At 37.1% G+C, this 19,631-nt stretch overlaps 2 protein-coding genes across 4 annotated transcripts; one reads left to right on the top strand and one right to left on the bottom strand.

The window, feature by feature from the left end:
* Positions 1 to 8,199: 8,199 nt before the first annotated feature.
* On the bottom strand, positions 8,200 to 14,079 carry LOC137711487 (protein PAM71, chloroplastic). The gene is made up of 12 exons (XM_068450733.1): positions 13,804 to 14,079; positions 13,274 to 13,358; positions 12,832 to 13,134; positions 12,495 to 12,548; positions 11,740 to 11,801; positions 11,315 to 11,383; positions 10,879 to 10,930; positions 10,666 to 10,740; positions 10,417 to 10,546; positions 9,441 to 9,511; positions 9,158 to 9,205; positions 8,200 to 8,391 (listed from the first exon to the last, which is right to left on the bottom strand). The coding sequence occupies exons 1-12, from the start codon at positions 13,980 to 13,982 to the stop codon at positions 8,320 to 8,322; spliced, it is 1,200 nt and encodes a 399-aa protein (XP_068306834.1). The 5' UTR covers positions 13,983 to 14,079; the 3' UTR covers positions 8,200 to 8,319.
* Positions 14,080 to 15,101: 1,022 nt separating this feature from the next.
* On the top strand, positions 15,102 to 19,621 carry LOC137711687 (uncharacterized). Of its 3 annotated transcripts, none has more exons than XM_068450952.1 (10): positions 15,102 to 15,228; positions 15,428 to 15,533; positions 15,736 to 15,835; positions 16,413 to 16,556; positions 16,788 to 16,846; positions 17,723 to 17,790; positions 17,880 to 17,931; positions 18,271 to 18,438; positions 18,588 to 19,187; positions 19,275 to 19,621. In XM_068450952.1, the coding sequence occupies exons 1-10, from the start codon at positions 15,221 to 15,223 to the stop codon at positions 19,488 to 19,490; spliced, it is 1,521 nt and encodes a 506-aa protein (XP_068307053.1). In that variant the 5' UTR covers positions 15,102 to 15,220; the 3' UTR covers positions 19,491 to 19,621. The 3 variants fall into 3 exon arrangements, with proteins under 3 accessions (XP_068307053.1, XP_068307051.1, XP_068307054.1); XM_068450950.1 differs by having other exon boundaries at positions 15,111 to 15,227; positions 15,415 to 15,533; XM_068450953.1 differs by having other exon boundaries at positions 15,111 to 15,227; positions 15,415 to 15,533; positions 17,723 to 17,754.
* The last annotated feature ends 10 nt before the right edge of the window (positions 19,622 to 19,631 follow it).

Raw genomic sequence — 19,631 nt, forward strand, 5'->3', positions numbered from 1 at the left:
AAAAAGGAAACGCATTAACTAGGCTGGGCAAAAACCTGCAGTTGTATGGAAATTCATGTAAAGTAACTCAAGGGTTATCCTACACTTGGTAGCTTATAAAACTCGTGGACTACGTAGTATGTCAGCAGTGAAAATAGGTTATTATATGAACACAAAGATTGATAACTAGTCATAGCAAACATCTGCAGTTGTATGAATCTTCGCAGGCAATTACTCAAGAGTGTACTGTGAGTATGTGTCTAGAACTCGTAGACTGTTTAGTATGCCAACAACGAAGATAGAGTTCCAAGTACCCCAAAAGTGTGTTACACTTAAAAGTTTATAGAACTTGTGGAATGCGTAGCATGTCAGCAACAAAAATAGGGTTCTATAATGACTAGAAGAGCACTAGTTGGTCACACCAACAGTGCTCAGCCGCGTATTCAGGCTGGTCGTACCAAAGGTGCTCAATCGCATGAACCTTTATGAGCAACCATCCAAGGGACAAACTGTAGTTATGAGTTTACAAAATTGTGGACTGCGTAGCATGTCATCAACGAAAATAAGATTTTGTAAAGACATGAAGATCGTTAATTGGTCACACCAAATGTGCTTAACCGCGTGAACCTTTATGGGCAGCTGTTCGGGAAACGAATTGCACTTTTGCCTCTTCTGGTATAGAGGCTTGGGTTCTCATGGATTAGTCTAAGGGCTAGAAGACTTTCAGTTAGTTAGGCCTTGAAAAAGACCATTGTGGCTGATTCCGAGAACGAAAAACTCGTTGTACACTTAATTACACCATGGCAACCAAACCCATCAACATATAGATATTCGAGTGATTTACCTTTTCCCGAGGGGAGAGCATACCCTATGAGGTGTCGAGGAAATAATTTACCCTCTCGTATTAGAAAGCATACCCAGATAATTGTTGAGAAATCAGTTTACCCTATCGTATTGAAAAGAATGGAAGTTATTGTGAGCATATAGTTAAGCCAGACTTGTGAATGACTTCTCAAAATTTCGTAAAAAATAGGATAAGTGTATTGAGCTCTACAATAAGGTAGAAACTGTAAGACAACTTGAATAATTCTCAGCCTATGAGGTATTGTTTATCAATCTACTTGAGTCTTTGAACTTTGATAGGCCTTGACAAGGTCCAAGCGGTGATGACGGAATGCAGGATTCTTCACTTTAGAGTCTTCCTTATGGACAAGGTGAAGGCTGTTCTTTTGACTATGTTTCTAGGCTAGAACTGCTAGTTCATCACCTTTTTGTTGTAGTTATAGATGAGCTGTTGCTTGTAAACTGTGATGCGGGTGACAACCTTCTCGTGTTTTTTCTCTACCAAGCATGGGTAATTGGTTACCTCCTTCTTGTTCTGCTTGGGACTTGGCAATATAGTGCTGATACTTGGCACGATGACGTTAGGAAAAATGATCGCCTCTGAACCAAACTCTAGGGAGAATAGAGTTTCGCCAATAGCTCGTCATTGGGTAAGATAGGCCCATAAAACACTACAAAGCTTGTCTAACCATTTGTCTTACTTGTACACGAGAGACTCTTAAGGTAGTTTAAGATAATCTTGATAGACGCATTAGATTGTTTGTTACCCTGATGGTGTTTACATGTGATGCTTGACGTACTAAGAACTTAGCAAAGTCTTTGCCTACGAACCGCAAGGTTATTGTCAATGACGATGATGATGAAATGTGGGATTCCAATTGGCAGATAATGTTGTTTCAGTTGAATTTCTTTATGTCCGTCTGCGTGGTTATCGTCATGGGCCAGCTTCTAACCTATTTGGTGAAGTAGTTGGCCACTACGATCGTCATGCATTTGCACCCACTAACAAGCGACAATGGTCCTATCAGGTCAATTGCTTGTTAGTAGGTAGTGCATACACTGGCTTGAAGTGCTGCAACTGTCACACCTTTGTATAAATTCTTCAACATCTTGATGCATAGTAGGCCAGTAGTAGCCTGAGTTGAGACTTTTTTGCGCCAGGGAGCGGCTTCCTAAGTGATTTCTACAAAGGCTTTTGCGGATTGAGCTCAAAACCTTCAGGTCGTCGGGAGGCGCCAGGCAGTGGAGATTGTGGTTCTGTAAAGGATATGCGAACTAGTATGTTGTTCCACATATAGTATCGTGTTGCTTTTGTTTGAGCTTTCTTGACTCCAGCTTTACGGGAAGTGTTTCGTTGACTAAGTAGTCGATGATGGGGTTTTACCACCTTAAGGTTATGTTAATCTATGCACCCTCATATGTATCTATGCTTGGCTTTTTCAAGTACTCGATTGGATGGAGCATGTAAAAGGATGTTCGAGGGTGGAGCCTATGCCTGCTAGCACATTCGTATGGGGCCCGAATCTAGGTTGACGGAGCAGGTTTACCCGTGTAGCTGCTGCATGGGCGCATTGGGCTCACATTTGTGAATGGCCTCTGTGCGTTAGGCTTGGGCCCACTAAACCTACTTCCAAAGACTGTGCGCATTGGGCCTTTTGGGCTTGCACCTTTTTCTAGGTTGAGCACTAACATGCAACAATGGTTCTATTAGGTCGATCACTTGTTATTGTGAGCGTCTTTTAGTGCGGATCTAGGCATTCATCATGGGTTTCTGCATGTTGTGGACTAAGCCATTACGGCTTGGGGTCCATAATTGCTATTTTTGTTGTTGCAGCGGCATTGATGGCAGTCTGTAGTTGTGGGTTGCGGTGGTCATTGCCGTTCTTGCTCCATTGACTGTTCCATGTATGGGTAAATGGGACATCTTGTTCGTTGTGGTTTTGAAATTTCCTACCAATGTATTCTTTCCCTATTGACTGATCAAGGAACTTTTCTAGGAAAAAAATTCAATGACTAGGGATGTACGGGAAATTCAACGTAACAAAAATTTCGAAGATTAATGCGAGAGCCTTCTTCGAGTATTTAAATCATGCTCTCAATGAAAGAACCAATTTGTGATAGCAAAAATTTGTCGTCTTCAGTCTAGACGAATTTGTACCTACAAAATAGTAAGCACCTTTGATCAATGAGCAAAACCTCACGCACTTACAAGGTGGGAGGGGGTTTGGCCAATGGTTCTTCAATACCTAAGTTAGTAACTCTGAAAAGAGTGAGTGTTTAGAGCTTAAGTAAGTAGTAAAAGCTTACCAGTAAATGGTGTAGGTGAAGCATTCATAGGTAGGTGGCCAACTATGGTAAGGTTCTTCCTTTCATGTGGCGACTTCCAATTGGCCAAGATGAGTCATCCATAGAATGGATGAGTAAAAAATAATTCTAAGATATCAAGTATGAGATAATATCTTAAAATTGTCAGGTAAGTATCCTTGATTAATAGAGATGAAAATTCTTTACTTGTTTGAGTTACCCCTCAACCAGGAATGTATTAAAAATATAATTTGGCAATTAATCTTATTTTTAATACCTTTGACTTTTCCATGCCACGAGCATGGTAGCTTAGTGATGTCATAGGCAGTTGCTTGAGTCTCTGGAGATGTTGAACCGCGAATGAGAATATTTGTGAGCGCTGCCCATTTAATGAGGTCACTCTCGTGTTTTGATTTTTTTTTTTTTGGGAGTAATTTTTGCTCCGCAATTGAGTGTCGTCTAAAAAAAATAGTAGTCAAATAAATAGTGCATATGAAAGAGTATGTAGTGTGACAAATTGTAACTTCATGATAGTAAAGTGTCAATTTTAAAAGACAAAAACGAAACCACCACATACCCTAAATCACAAGGGTGCTTAATGTAATTTACCTTAAAATAAATAACATTCTTAATTTTGTTTTGTGTTGAACGATATCGTTACGTTAGATAGTTAAATAACAAGAGGAAAATCAAGGAGAACCGAACCCACACCATATGCATGACTAGAATTGCCTTCCGCAACTGCGATCCAATACCACCTAAAACTTTTATAATTTTTGTAAGTTGCCGAATTTTTATTTGCTGAAAACAACTTAATGCTCGATAACGTCCAAGTAAAGTCTCTTGGATTAACAACCACCCCCCACCAACCAACAAAACAATGTATGTACATTTATTAGAAAACGACCATGCTCTCTTATCATGAACAAATACACATTACCTTTCTTTTGTTGAAAAAAAAAATTGATCTAATTTTCGAGTCATTTTGTATGGTTTGTAATTAAGCATTAATATTAAATTAATTAATTGTAAAATAAAATATGTTCAAATCCAAGCCCTTATGCACCATGGTGTAAGTCAACATCTCCAATTAATTTTCTTCTGTTGTGTAATCTCAAACCAAATTAAGAACTTGTTTAGAACTGCTTTTAAAATAATTGAAAGTGTTTTTAGACGAAATGTTTTTTGAGTTCAAAAGCACTTCCTGAAGTGCTTTCTGCAAGAAACATTAGTTATGTGATTTTTGCCTGAAGTACCTTAAATGCTTTTTTTTCAAGATTTACTTGTATTTTTATTAAAAAAAAATTAATTTAAAAAATATCTTTATTAAACTAAAAACGGTTTCAACTATTTTAAAAACAGTTCCAAACGAATTTCAAGTAATTAAGATTGAGACCAATACAGTACAAATCCATATCCCTAGTGATTAGTGAATAGCACCGATTAACTTTAACTATGGTTAACTTTTTAACCAAACGTAAACTGGAGTGGTTAGTTTAGAAGGGATTGGGGACGATGAACATATACAAGCATTTACATTAACCGCCGCATGGAGTCGTAACGACGTCGGCCGGTGACATTTTCTTTGTTTATTGCTTTGTCGGTCTCTATGTGCCGCCTCCAAATCGATGAGCTGTGGAAAAATTGAGATGCACACGTCATCATGACGTATACATGTGTTGAACTTCGTGTCATCAGCGGCGGCTCGTCACCGCTCTGCGCTCTCTCTCTCTCTCTCCTCCTTTCCTCCGACTCCAGTGGTCTCCACGCGCTTCGAAATCTTGCAGACGAAAACTGCGGAACCTTTCCCGTCGCGGTATTCTGTTTCCTGGTTCTGTGGCTTTGGCGGTTAGTTTTGGAACCTTTCATCACGCGTTCTGCTAGCGCGTCGCATATAGGTGCCCGTTTATTTGAAACATATATCTTTACTTTACACCTCATTTACACTTTAAATATGAATAGTCTTCTTTACCTTGCACAATTATACTCAAATACAAAATGTAATTTTTAGTAAACTAAAGTTTATCAATAAATCCACACTTCTAATCAACATGAAAGAGCAAATAATAAAAGAAATCGAAAGGAAAATGAAGGCGATATGGGACTGTATGATTTTCAACATGATTTGTGTGGAGTGAGAAATAATTAAGAAAATCATAGAGTTGACATGTGGACTTTTACCCACAAGTGACGAGAATGTCCTCATAAAGCTGGCGAGGTCATTTCAAAGTAGTTTAACCCTCAAGAACACCTGAGTTACTGATTACGACTTCTCCCAGCTCTCTTGCTCACGACAAGTAGAAAATTCAAAGGAATTAAAGACATGATTAGTTATTAATTTAAAGGAAAACTAACGAAAAGTTTTAAAAAACTTTAGTTTTAATTAAAATGACAAAATAAAAGTATAAGTGAATAGTATCATGAGTGACTTTTTAGGCTTAAAATATCCTTAACGTTAAAAGTGAACAGTACCATGAGTGTTTCATTAAAACTTTCTTAATTAAAACCCTCTATTTAAGCTTTTCTTATTGAATATCAACTCAATCAAGTAAGGAATCACAACCAATATACAAAGAGTCGGGGGTCAAAGAACACACTTCGAAGACTTGCTTAGAATTCCAAATTCTTAAGACCGACCCTAGATATAGCTGGAATCTTGTTACCTCGTAATGTTTTCATGTAATCTTTTTTTTTCTTCGAAGCTTATGCCTCATTGGCAACCAAAAAAATTTTATTCCCTTATCTTATTCTTATCTCCCACATGATCTAGACACGTAAGAGCCAACAATTGAGTTTTGCACCGTCGGATTGCATCTATTTTTGGGTGTGGTCCGTTGGATTGCAAAAAAATTAGAAATAAGTTGGCTTCTAAAGTGTCTTTTGAACCGTAATCTAAACCTCTTTTTTCATGCATCATTTAAATTTCGCATATGCTTTGTACCTTTACTTTTCGATTAAAAAATAGATTAGCGTATTGAACGAAATGTCTTTACTGATTACATTGCTTGTCTCTCCTTAAATCACAAAACTTTTATGGACTTGAGCTCATGTTCAAATCTTTTTGTGACGTTAAACAAAATACCCCATAAATAAGTCATCATTGAGTTGTTTTCCATTCTCGAGCTGAAATGATATATGCGTGACACCTAACTGTCAGCTATCATTAATATAAATTTACATAGAAATTTACAGATTGTGCACCAACGAGAACTGTTGGCAGGGAGAGCCGAACCTTGGTAGGGCGATACAAAAGGTAGAGACCTACCAACTAAGCCAACTCTCGTTAGTGTGTTACTTTGTATATCTTGTACATACAAATAATAGTTTGAGACATACAAAACATACCTAATAAATTACAAAAACAAAAGGTTACATACGTGTCTACTTGTACAACTAATAAATCACAAAAACAAGTACTAAATAAATCATGATTGTGTTACTCACAATAGCACGTAAAAAGCGGAGAATTTTCTTGATAAATCCGATACACGTGTTTGGTTCGAGGTTGTTTCAAGTGTTGACATCGTTGATATTCCACTTTAACGGTTTCAAAGTTTGATTTTTTTAGGGTTTGGTCTGGGGAATCGGGTGGAGACTGGAGAGGTCGAGTTCAGGTGCCTTCACTTAACATTTCCAACCGAGAATATGCTCTATCATATTCGGCGGCCCCTCCGCTGGTGGTGGTGCTTGGGTGCCGTTTCATGCACGTGCCACTAATCACGTGGAAGGCCACTGCATTTGCTTTGCAGTTTGCAACTTCGCATGTTTGTCTGCGTCTAATTTTGTGGGACAAAAGCTCATCGACCCTACCAACCATATGCATCACAAAAATGGTCCCACGAAATCTTGTCGCTTGAAAAAATTCCATCATTTATGATAAAGGTGAAGAATACAGCCGCCTCATTAGGAAGCGTGGGGAACTGAGTTACGATTAGGTTAGGTTAAGAGTTTGATTCATTTTGATATAATATTAGTACGGTTTAGTAGAGAATGGCCAAGTTGATCTTAGTTTCTGATTTTGATTCTTATTGGTTTGAGAAGCCTCCGGATTTAATCTAGGACGCCTTCTTCAAAGATTATATGTCCGTATAATGCTTCAATAAAACCTCCATCGTTTCACTTCAAAGATAAAAAATAATAGTACGATTTAGTAGAGCTACCAGAAGTTTAACTAGAACTGTATGTACGAATCAAAACTTGAAAAAATTGACTAACAAGATGACATCTTGTATGTGTTTAGCATTGCGCTTATATCCAAAATGACATCTTATAATTTTATTTCTCTAAAAAAAAGAAAAACCGCCCCTACTCCTTAGAAAATAAGAGAAATTTTTGTGTGTACCTTCAGGTAGTGTTATACTCTTATTTGTCAACGACAAGATTAATGTGTCCCAATTATATTAATGAAAAGAACAGTTGTAACATGAGATTAATAACATCACTCAATAAAATAGTGTGTGTGGGATCGAATTAAGCATTTAAGAAAGATGGAAATCAAAGCAATATGAAAAGGGTGACAACTATATTACATAAATAAGGAAAGAAATGGAAGAAAGTGGAGGAGCACTTGAAATTTAAATTTTGAGAGAAAGATGAGACTGAGAGACCAGCAGCGTACGGAGTCAAAGTGGAAAGTGGAAAGTGGAAAGCAAGGCTCACGTAAAAAGTAAAGAGGGAGAAGATGAGAGAGTGGGGTTTTGTCTGCCTCCACAATCATCCTTTTTCCATCACTTTTGATTCTCCCTCTAATGCTTCTATTGATGGGTTAGGGCGTGCCACGTTCCTTCCATTTTTGCTACTTTTTCTATCACGCACTTTACATAGACGCTTTTTTTTAGTCTCTCACACACTCCTGTTTAATCACATATTCGTTTCTGTTCGATTATTCAATTCAACAGCTAGAAATCAAAAAAGGTGTGTGCATGTGAGAAGCTAGAAAAGGCGTGTGAATCTATCTCCACCTGAAGTTTTGTGTTCAAGTGGTTAACAGGTTTATTGCTGCACCTGAAGTCTCGTGTTCAAAACCGCCTTGTTTCAGTATTGTTCAAAACCCCAAGGCAAAAGATGTTTCAGTCAAAGAATCAATGTTTGTACTAATAAACTGATTAATAGGGACAGGATGACAATAATTACAATCAACAACGTGCTTATGAGTTTTGATAAAGTCAAAAGAATATGGGAATCTTATTACCTTTAACTTACAATCTCAACCAGTGTTACAGCTGCAAACACCAGAAAAAGAACGCCTCCGACGTACGCAATGGCCTGCAGAAGGAAGTAGAAAACGACTGTCATCCATTCGTCTGCTGTGTGCTTACACATAATTCATCCATGAAAGAAATTACTTAAGAGTACAAGTCATATTGAAGAGCAATACGATGATTTTTCCATTTGGACACAATGGAAAATGTATCGTTAGCAGTGGCGTTCGATTGGGAAGGATAAGAAAATTCCTTTTTAACCCATATAGGCCGACTGCTAGCGATTCAACCTGGGAAAGTGTCAAGGCATAAAACTGATATGGTGAATGAATGTGCTAGTCCAACCAAACAACCTTTTTTAAAAAGCATGCAGAGAAGGATGCTGTTGACTCATTTTCGGTTGCCACAGAATTTTGATGCTTATATTCTATGTCTACAGATTGTGACTAAAAGGAATTCCACTGGCTGTATTCCACATTGTTCAAACCGATTCAATGCACTACTTATTTTCTACTAAATAGGAGAATAGCGGAAGTCAAAAAAACCAAGACAAGAAGTTTTGAAAGTACTTTGTAATCTAGATAGGTTGGGGATAATTTCGGACCAATTCATGACATGTTTAATCATATTCGCTACCTTTATGTGAAGTTTCATGTCTTACGATAGTTTGAAATATTTGATAAGTTGTCGACACCAAACGACAGAATCATGTCATTTCCATTGAACAAGAAAGGTTGGAAACATAATTGCATGACGGTTCTGCTTAACGAAATCAACTTCAGAGGATGCACATTGGCTAATGAGTAAAAAGGTGAAAAGTTCGGTGTTACCTTCTCTGATAAGAATGTGCCCAGTAAAGAACCCCCCAAAACAGCAAGCTGCACCCAAAAAAAGAAAAGAGGAAATGGAACAATAGCTTAGGTCCACAAATAAGTAACAAAGATGAGTCAAAGGAGAAAGTGAAAAGTTAATCTAAATGACAAGGGACAAGATTGATGTCAATTGATTTGCTGTAAATTGCACATAGTTGATTAACTACGACATCAAAGAGCACCTCCAAATGGCCAATATCTCCTTGTCCATAATAAAAATTAGCAGTAAAAGAAACATTACCAAAGTTGCAACACCGTGACCAGCTAGCGCTCCCCCGATGACTCCAAGGGGTGAAGAGGCTGCAGCAAGTGCTGCATATGAAGCAAAACATTGTCTTATTAAGGTAAATCATCAAAGGGGAGCTGTATGTACAAAATAGTGGGACCTATGTTCCCTGGCTGCATACAAACTTAGACGTAAATGTATTATATAATCTATGATCCAGACTTTCTCACCATCTTAAAATAGCATTTTATAGCAGTGTGATAAGCCGTTAAACTTAAACATACCAGAAACAAAATTGGAACTAAATAAGCAAGAGCACATCACACGTCAGATGAATTCACTTACATATTCCTATAAGGACATGAAGTTTGACACATTCATTATCTTATCTTCTACTTGACTATTACACGTTGCATGTTGCAAGGAATTAATTCATTTTGTGTTTTGGTAAAGGACAATATCGTCTTTCAAATTCAACGGAAATTGGGTAACAAATCGACATATTAGCCAATCTCAGCGCAAAATGCTAGCATCATTGTTGGCCATATAAGATTAACTTGTACTTTCTTCAGGCAGAAAGAAAGGAAGTGTGGTCATCCATTAGCGGTATAACCAACTCCACAATCTGAAATATAAAAAGTAATGTGTGATGTTAAAATGAATTTCACTTACTGCTTTTCTTATTTTCTGTATGTTCATTTTTGGGTATGAAAATTCAACATTTTCTTGGCTGTTACTCGACTTTTACATTTTTCAATGAGTTAGTTTTTGTTCTTTCATAAATTGAGAATAGAACAAATTTCCTTCAAATTAATTGAAAGTTGAACTATACACATTAGCCATTCTCAAAATGTCAACTCCATCAGAATAAGCTATTTAATTTTAACATCTTGTTACTCTTCCTAGGCTAAAAGAAAAGGAAATCAAAGAGTGATCTTTCGTTAGGGGACGAAATATCTCAGAACTTTGAAGCATATACGATCCAACTCACCTATTGTGGAGAAAAATGATTTGTCTCCCCATTCAGCAACAAAAACTAGAAGGAAGGTGCTAGCGGCGGTGCTAGCAGCAGCTAGTATTCCAGAACCATTTCCTGAAAACTCTGAAACAGCTAGCTCTGCCTAATTCAAGAATGCATACATGACAACAAGATTAACTATTACAAAGAAAAATGTAGCTTCAAAAGGAAACAAAGACGGAATAAAAAAGGAAAAACAGTCTTGAGAAGTCCATTATTTACCTCCCTCTGTTCATCTTCTGCTTTCATACCATCACTTGAGGTGGCATCACGCAAAGTTGAAACTCCAAAGTAAACCTGAAATTACGTATGTTTAATAGTTATGGAGCAGATTTCAAGATTTGGTGGTCTGCCAGCACAAAAAGGAAAAAGGGATGCTTATAAGCAAGCATCGTAGTTCTATTGTTCTCGTTAAGAATCAAAGCATTAAATTACCAAGAGCAAAACTGCAGCAATATCATCAATGGGTAGATCAGTCTCGCCAAATCTGTACTCAAAAGACCAAATCAGAGTGATACATAACAAATGACAGTATAATTAAGAGATACAAATTGTATAGACATATCCAAGTGATGTATACTAGTAGGCAGAGGACCTAAGAATTATATGAATACCGAGGAATCAGACCAAAAGCATCATTTTACGTGTAGCATTTGGCAATTACCTACCACAAGTTAATTTAACCAAGTTTCTCATCTTCTCAGCTTCTCTTTATTACCAGAAAAGATTTATTACTGCTGTGACCCAGATAATATACCACGTGAAACCATTTAAGCTATGTTTGGTACTACACCACTCAATAGCATAATTTTATAAAGAACAATTAACAGATACAATGATCAAGACCTACTGAAATGAAAATCTCAAATACCTGAATGGTAGGATTTCATCGACATAGTGAAAAGTTCGTCCAAGAACAACAGATATGATGGTCATTGCCCTGTAAGTAAACAATTCTACGATTTAAAATGGATAATATGGATAATATGGATCACTTGTATAAGGAATGTGTGTGTGTGTGTGTGTTATTCGTAACTACCATACTGAAAGAAAATATTTTTGGCTCAAAACACAATTACTTGGTTAATAAGATTTGAAATGCTATGTATTGCTATTAGCTTTAAAAAGCATCAGTTTGCCATGTGGATTTCATGCTTAACCTAAAAGTTACAGCTTGACCTATGCTCACACATTATTGGAAATGTTCACACAACGCTTTTCCAATAATCTAGTAAACAGAAGTTGATCATGCAAAAGAACATTTGTATCACACCATTCACAAACAGAATAACATACGCAAGTGCGCCAAAGGTCCCAATAAAAACAACTGGAGCTGAATTCCTAGCTGCTAAAAGTGCCTGCAGAAAACAGAAAAATTCAAAATTATGCATGATCAAAGCATTTTATCTTTATGTAACACTAAAAAAACTTATATGCACATGTTAATTATAAAGAAAAATAGATAACATTAGAGAAAGAACAAATCAACTATGAGAGTTCCTGTGGAATTAGGTTCATCCCGAAGGCAATGCTTGTGTTAGGGACTTCTAAGTCCTAAGAGATTGAGGCCAAATTAGTAAGGAATGGATTACAAAATGTTATAAGGAGGGATTAGAAATGTTCCACTTGCGAATTACAAAGACATGCGAGAGGGTTTTGCAAATGACCTGCATGGAAGGAGTCATTCACAAATAGCTCTTTCATGTCCTTGTAATGCTCATATGGGTGAATTTATAATTCCTCCTATTTAACGTTTTTTACTTGGCCTAAATTCCTTGGGACTTGGAAGTCCCTCACCCAAACATACCCAAAGTCATTAGCATCTCTCTCTTCTAACTTTACCTTTTTCGTTAGACTTGGACAATATTTGATAAGTCAGTTGATAAGACAATTGGGAAATAAATAAGGAAGATGAAAATCTCTCTGATGCGTAGAAAAATGTTCATATGGAGTCTACAAAAATAGATCAATCACCATATGCACAAGTTTACCCTGTCCACTAAGATCTTGACATTGAAGTACTACTGGAGTATGAAATGTTTAGCTCATACCGCAATAAAGAAGGTCTTATCCCCTAGTTCTGAGAAAAAGATCAGCAAAAATGCCTGCAACAGAAGGAAAACGCACTCTTATATTTACTTGTCATCAGAGATGCATGTTAATAAATGGTTATCCTAATTTTGGTAAAAAAGAAAGAAAGAAGGAAGACGTGTACACTAGAAATTATCCTAAATAGAAAGCTCAAGGGCACTAAAATATAATGAAGTCATCAAAGCCTAACAGAAGATTGTTCTCTCTAATTTAAGACGATGTGCTGACTACAATTCAGGCTTCACTTACAAAAACAAAAATGCCAGGTTACATAAGTTAGAGGGAGATTTTCCTAACTGAAGCAAAACCTGTGCTAAGATCGCCAAGGTTCCCCAGAAAAGGAATTGAGGGCAACCCACTTGCAAGATTAGAAACAGCAAAAGCAGGTTCAGAGCCTTGAAGTGCAAGAAATCCACACAGCATGATAGCCTTCCAAAAATGAGAGAATCGATTATAAGAAATGTGCATCTCTCTGTCCATGTGACTATCCGCTTTTGAGTTTTCCTTTGCAAGGACTGTATCTAAAGCCACGTAATCATCCACAACATGAAATTGTTCTGTGGTCACCCGACATTTCTTGTGATTAAGGTACTGTAACTCCTGCATCAAAATCGGTAGTTTCATTTAATATTTGCATATCTTCTGCAACATCTACTACAAAATTATGCTCAGAGAACAAAAAGATACACTTTTGTTTCTTTCAAGGTTATAAATGAGAAATGGCATGAAGATTCATTACAAGGCCATCTGGATTTTCAGAAGTTTGTAAAAGACGTCCAATCCATTCCTCGGAGGTGTCTGCCGCATTCCACTTTCTTGAAGACCTGAAACACAAGAATCCTGCTTTCATTTTACAATTCAGTTCCATATTTCACCCACATTTTAAAAAAAGCAACTTTTGTTTGCATTCTTATTGATGAAAATATATGCAATGCCAGTGGCATTTATTAATTAGAACTTAGAACCAAACATATAACTTGTACCGCAAACAACACAGTGGCACGGCTAGTCGTCTACCATATCAGCAATTAAGCCAAAAAAAATCTTGCAACAACATTTTCCATATGAATTTCATCAGTTTCGCATTTCCATTTTTTTTTTCCAGCCCGTTTGAGTAAGAAAAAGGAAAAATTATTGGATTTCTCTACACCAAAATTCAAGAACAAGTCAAAAATTTCCAACAAAAAGAGAAACCAACCCATAATTTCTATTCATAATTCGAAAAACTTATCGAAAAAAATGAGATGGGAGTTGATGTACTGGATTCACCTGGTGGAAACGAGAGTTGGGTTTGGGAGAGAAAGCTTGGAAATGAGCTTCTTCGAGCGCAATTTGAAAGAAAGCAAGTAACAGGATGAACATAACAATGGCGGCTTGGGGGGCTTTAGAAATGGCGAAGGCGGCGAGTGCACCCCCAAAAAGCTGTCCGAGAGAGTTATACTCCGCATTCTGGAACTCCCTCTCTCTCTCTCTCTCTCTCTCCCCTCTCTTTCTCTCCCTAAAAGTGAAAGCTTTTTGGTGTTTGGGGTTGCAGGTGTTTGACAGTTTGAAACTCAAGTGGGAAAGATAAGCAATGGGAGGAGAGGGGGTGGATGATGAAGCGCCAAGACATCATTACCGTTTTATCTGCTTTATTGAAATTGCATTTACCCCCGCTATTTTCTCGAAATTATGTTGTGAAACCCGCATACTTTTTTTTTTTTTTTTAATACTTTTCTTACACATTTAAAGGTCGTTTGATAATTATTTTGTTTTTATGTTTTGTGTTAGTGATATGCATGAAATATGTGAGGTCAAGGTTCTTTATTTCTTCCCCTTTCTCCCATCAATCTTCTTCATCCTCCCTTTCCCATAAACTTGTTATATAGGAATCGAACTTGAGCAGATCCTCTGAGAAGATAGAGAAAGTCTTTAGGCTTCCCCTCATAAAATATAGTCATGCGACCTTCCTTGAAGATGATCAACATAGCCCACCTTATAGAAGTCGACTTGAGCTGAGGCAAGAGCGCTTTCATGACCCGCCTTCTCGCTCTTCAACTGTTCATTAGCCTTAACAAAGTCTTCATTGACGTTGCGCATCTCATCAAAGTCTTTATTAAAGAACTCAATGGCCAGCAACATGCCCTTCAGCTCCTCATCCTGGATGCAAATTCATTGGCAATCTTTTGAAGAGGATCGATCTTGTTGGAAACCCTATCAAGTCACAAAGTCTTAGCAGTCAATATGCTATGATATGTTGTCAATATGGCGTTCATATGTCACCGATGACATTGTTGATACGGCCTTGATATTTTGCCATAGCAGATTTTTGAAATTTTAATCGATTCTTTTATGCAAACAATAACACATGGATAGTATAAAGAATTTTTTACGTGAGTAATACTAGAAAAAATAAATTTTCGTTAAAAAAAGCTAGTACAAATTTGTGTTTCGGAGAATATTTTTTTTATGAACAATAATATTAATAATGTGTTTCAAATTCATTTTGGTAAAAATTGAACCGAAAAAATATCACTATGCCGAATAAGTAACGGACAGGAAAATGATAGTTCAGATTATTGATTTAGCAACAGTGCTATTCAAGCCAAATTCCCCAATAGAGACCAAAGCAAGCACCGCTTCTCCAACTCAGCGAATCTCTCTCCCTCTCTGAGTCTGAACCAGTGGAAGCTCCTGCAATTCGACAATGAACAGGTACGCTTTGATCATCAAAACGACGGCGTTCCAATCATTATGTGCCCTAGCCTCCATCCGGTCCCGAATTTGCCACAATTTCACGCCTTTTTCCATTCGTTTTTGCTGATATGCGATTAGGCTCTGCAAATTAAGGTTCAAATATGTTGGGATTTAGTCTAATTGTGATTATTTTCTCATAACACGGCTTGATTATCAGAAGAAATCTTGCTGAAAGTATCAAAAGATTGAAGCTTTCTCAAAGGACTTTGTGTACTGACGCAGCTGCAAAAGTTTCCAGCTCCAATGGTGCCCAACCCGGCAATGTAAATCTCTTGAACTTCACCCATTACATGTTATTCATATTTTGCTACATGGGTTTTCTTTTTCTGGCCATATATCGGACCCGAAATAAGTGTTTTTTTACAGCTAAGTATATTTTGTATTTACCCAGTAATGTGGATTAACTTGCAAGAATAGTAATGTTTCCCCATTGTTGGGTTTGATGATTCCTTTTAAAATCCACAGGGTCGTGTGGAGCAGCCGAATTTTTCGAATAAAAGCAATCCGTATGACATTGCGATTGTTGGAGGAGGGATGGTTGGCATGGCTCTTGCTTGTTCCTTGGGTAGGTAGTGTTTTTTGTTTGTTTTAGACTTTGTTAATAACTTCATTGTTGTAGATGATTATGTACGTTCTTGTGTTAGAGACTCAGGGAATAAGTTGTTTAACTAAATCAAGTTGCAATTACGGTTGATATCATGTCGCCAGTTCTTATTAGTTCCTTCACCCGGCATTATTCCCGCTTTGTTACAAGTCGAAGGCCAGTTGAACAGTTATCGAGTTTTTCATTTGTATTGACTTACTTAACATGTATGATTCATCTAGTGTGGATTCTTAGATTTACAGCAGATAGACTGACAACTTTTACATGAGTGACTTTTTGAATGGGTTTGGTGGAGCACCGTAATGTGTGCTTAAAGACGTGACTTCACTCGGTTAATATTACTTTGGTTTGGTTCAGGTCAAAAGAGATTAGAAGAAAGTTTGTGAATTAGTTTGTGATGTTGTGCTTTTTGTTGCTCAAGCTAAATAGTCTAATAATAAATTCATCTTTAGTAGGAGAATTATTTTGTGATGTAGCACATTTCTTCACTGATACACTAAAAATTTCAATCTATCGTCTTATTCTTGTGCTGCTTTAGCAAAAATGCCGTTGACAAAGCAATTGAAAGTTGCCATCATTGATAGCAATCCCGCAGTATCAAATGGGCTTAGCATCAAGAAAGAAGACCCCCCTGATCCAAGGGTCAGTACAGTAACACCTGCGACCATATCTCTCTTCAAAGGTATTGAACTCGACATATTTGTTGTTATTTGTATGTGCCAGCATGAATTTCTCACGTTCTCCACTAGCAATCATGTTAAGTGAGCTCAAATAAGATGAGATGTACCTTGTATTCCCCATTTGTAGGAATGATTGACATGCTTACTTATTTTTATTTTAACCAGCTTTCTTGGGTAGTCAGAAACAAATATTAAACTTGTTATGGAATTTCAATAACAATTGTACTTTACAGATATTGGCGCTTGGAAATATGTGGAACAGAATAGACGTGCATATTTTGATCAAATGCAGGTGACTGACTTTTCCAAATTTCATAGCAGTTTAGTAGTTACCATTCTGTTTGTGTTCCCATGTTGACTTACTGTATTTTTCAGAATTGATTCAAATTAATAAACCTTTCACTACTGAAAAATCATGATCTCAACCACTAGTATACATATCTAATTGTTCAGTTTTCCCTCGTTAGTTTGCTTTTATACCTTTTACACATCTTTATTGTAGTTGATCATGAGAAACAAATTGATAGATGGTCTCAGACCAGACTTGTTTGTTTTAGTCCCATTGCAAACTCTACTGTCTGATCATTGACAAGGAATAATGGGCAACAGAATCTGATAGACGAGAGATTGTGCGAATGAGCGCATTTTGTTGAAATGATACAACTTGACCAATGTTTAGGGGTTTAGGATGGGACCACAGTAATTACTCATGGCTAGTGCGTTAGTTAATAATCATTATGTAAATAATTTCTCTCACAGTGAATTTGGTCTTGTCAACTGAAAGGGAGATAGCCCAGTTTGAGAGAATTGTGCTTCACTATTGAAAGGTTTGGTAATTTGAAAGATATGCTGTATATACTTTGATTAATTTTATACAAGGCTCATTATTATGTTCAAGCTTGACTGAGTTGATGTTTTTAAATAAAATTTTGTTCTGAACTTCTCTTTTTGTTTTTACATCAATAGTTCAACTCCTAATGGCCTTTTATAGTGAATTTATATTTTCTCCCAACTCTGTTCTGTTGCGTCCTACTCTCACTGTGGTTTCGTCTTAAAATGAATTACAGTGCTCTTTAAATATTTCCATCTAGCTGACGCGATATGATGGATGATTGGTGGAGGTTGAATTTAGTGAAAGACTTATCTATTCTTCTATGATCTCTTGTAGGTTTGGGACTATACTGGCTTAGGATATACAAGGTACGATGCAAGAGATGTACATAAAGATTCTCTGGGGTAAGAAGTAGATGATTTTTTTTTTCTTTTTGCAATTCATTTATTAGCATTACTAGGAGGATCTGATACCGATTTCGACTTATGATCAGGTGTGTAGTGGAGAATAAAGTACTGCACAGTTCTCTATTGTCATGTATGCAGGTATCTAGCAAAGCTGAATGGTTAATTTTTTATTTTATTTTATTACAAACGAAACCTGTAATCACTCGTGTAATTTCTTGGTTCATATTGTTCTTGTTTTGTCTCTTTATTTTTGGTGGCTGAGTTGTGTGTTCTCATATTTATTATTATCTATCCGTTTTCCTTGAAGATATCATTTCCTGACATTTTTTTTTTCTTGATAAATAGTTTCTCTAAACCACCGTCCATTCTTCTCTTAATTCTCTGTCGTGTTTTAGAGAAATGACATATGTGTTGTTTTCATTTGTTGCATGCAAGTCTTAATATTTTCTATTTGCTAATAAGGTTCAACTTTAACAGAATACAGATTTCCAGAAGACTATCTACCCTTCCAGATTGTCCACAATGACTTTACAGCCAAGAAACTTATCCTCGGGGGTGGGAAGCACGTCATCTGGATTGAATGAGCAGGGGAACTTAGCGAAGCTTGATCTAATTGATGGCAACAGTCTATATGCAAAATTGGTGGTAATTTTCGGTTGCATTTGAAGAATTCTATTTCCCCTTTAAATGATAATAAGATCACAGAAACAGCTAAAGTCATAATGGCAAAGTTTCAGAAAATACTGTAATTCGTAAATTATGGATTGGCATCAAGTCACATAGTCTTACTGCAGGTTGGAGCTGATGGGTCCAAGTCACGTGTTAGAGAGTTGGCAGGATTTAAGACAACTGGATGGAGTTACTCGCAGAATGCAATCATTTGTACTGTCGAACATAGTGTGGAAAACCGATGTGCATGGCAACGCTTTCTACCTGCTGGGCCAATTGCACTTTTGCCAATAGGTGATAATTTCAGCAATATTGTTTGGACTATGAAACCGAAAGAAGCAACTGACCGTAAATTAAAGGCTGAGGATGAATTTGTGAAAGATGTCAATTATGCTCTGGATTATGGATTTGGTCCACATCCTAATTCAAGCACCTCGGGAGGTGGAGGCATATTTTCTTGGTTTAAAACAAACACGAATTTATCTGCCAATGATTGCTTCAAAGTTCCACCGAAAGTGTTGAAGTTGGCGTCTGAAAGAATGGTGTTTCCATTGTCTTTGATGCATGCCAACAACTACGCGTCAAAGCATGTGGTTCTAATCGGCGATGCAGCACATACCGTTCACCCTTTGGCTGGACAAGGGGTTAATTTGGGTTTTGGAGACGCGTTTGCTCTTTCAAGAATCATTTCGGAGGGAATTGCAGTGGGAGCAGATATTGCCGAGGTAGGTGAATTTTCTTTTAGTCTTTTATTTATCAAAATTCATTGGTTGAATCGACTCATTTGATGACGTATCTCTAAACTTATGCAGGTATCGTTGTTGAAGAAATACGAAGCAGAGCGGAAATCAGCAAATGTCACGATGATGGCAATCCTGGACGGGTTCCAGAAGGCTTACTCCGTTGATTTCGGTCCTTTAAATGTTTTACGGGCAGCTGCATTCAATGGAGCACAGTACTTTCCACCCCTTAAGAGGAGTATTATTTCATACGCATCAGGGGATCAAAGATTGCCAATTTTCTCTTAGAGACAGATGTAAATATTGTGAGACGTTTTCATTTTTTCCGTCAGTCTTGTAAAACAATAAATGTTCTTGTCAACAATCTTATGCCTCGGGGATTCTTGAGCCATTTTCTTTTCAAGTAAAACTTACAAGTCGTATTCCCAG

This window comes from Pyrus communis, chromosome 12 (genome assembly GCF_963583255.1).
Source record: "Pyrus communis chromosome 12, drPyrComm1.1, whole genome shotgun sequence".
NCBI classification, from domain to species: Eukaryota; Viridiplantae; Streptophyta; class Magnoliopsida; order Rosales; family Rosaceae; genus Pyrus; species Pyrus communis.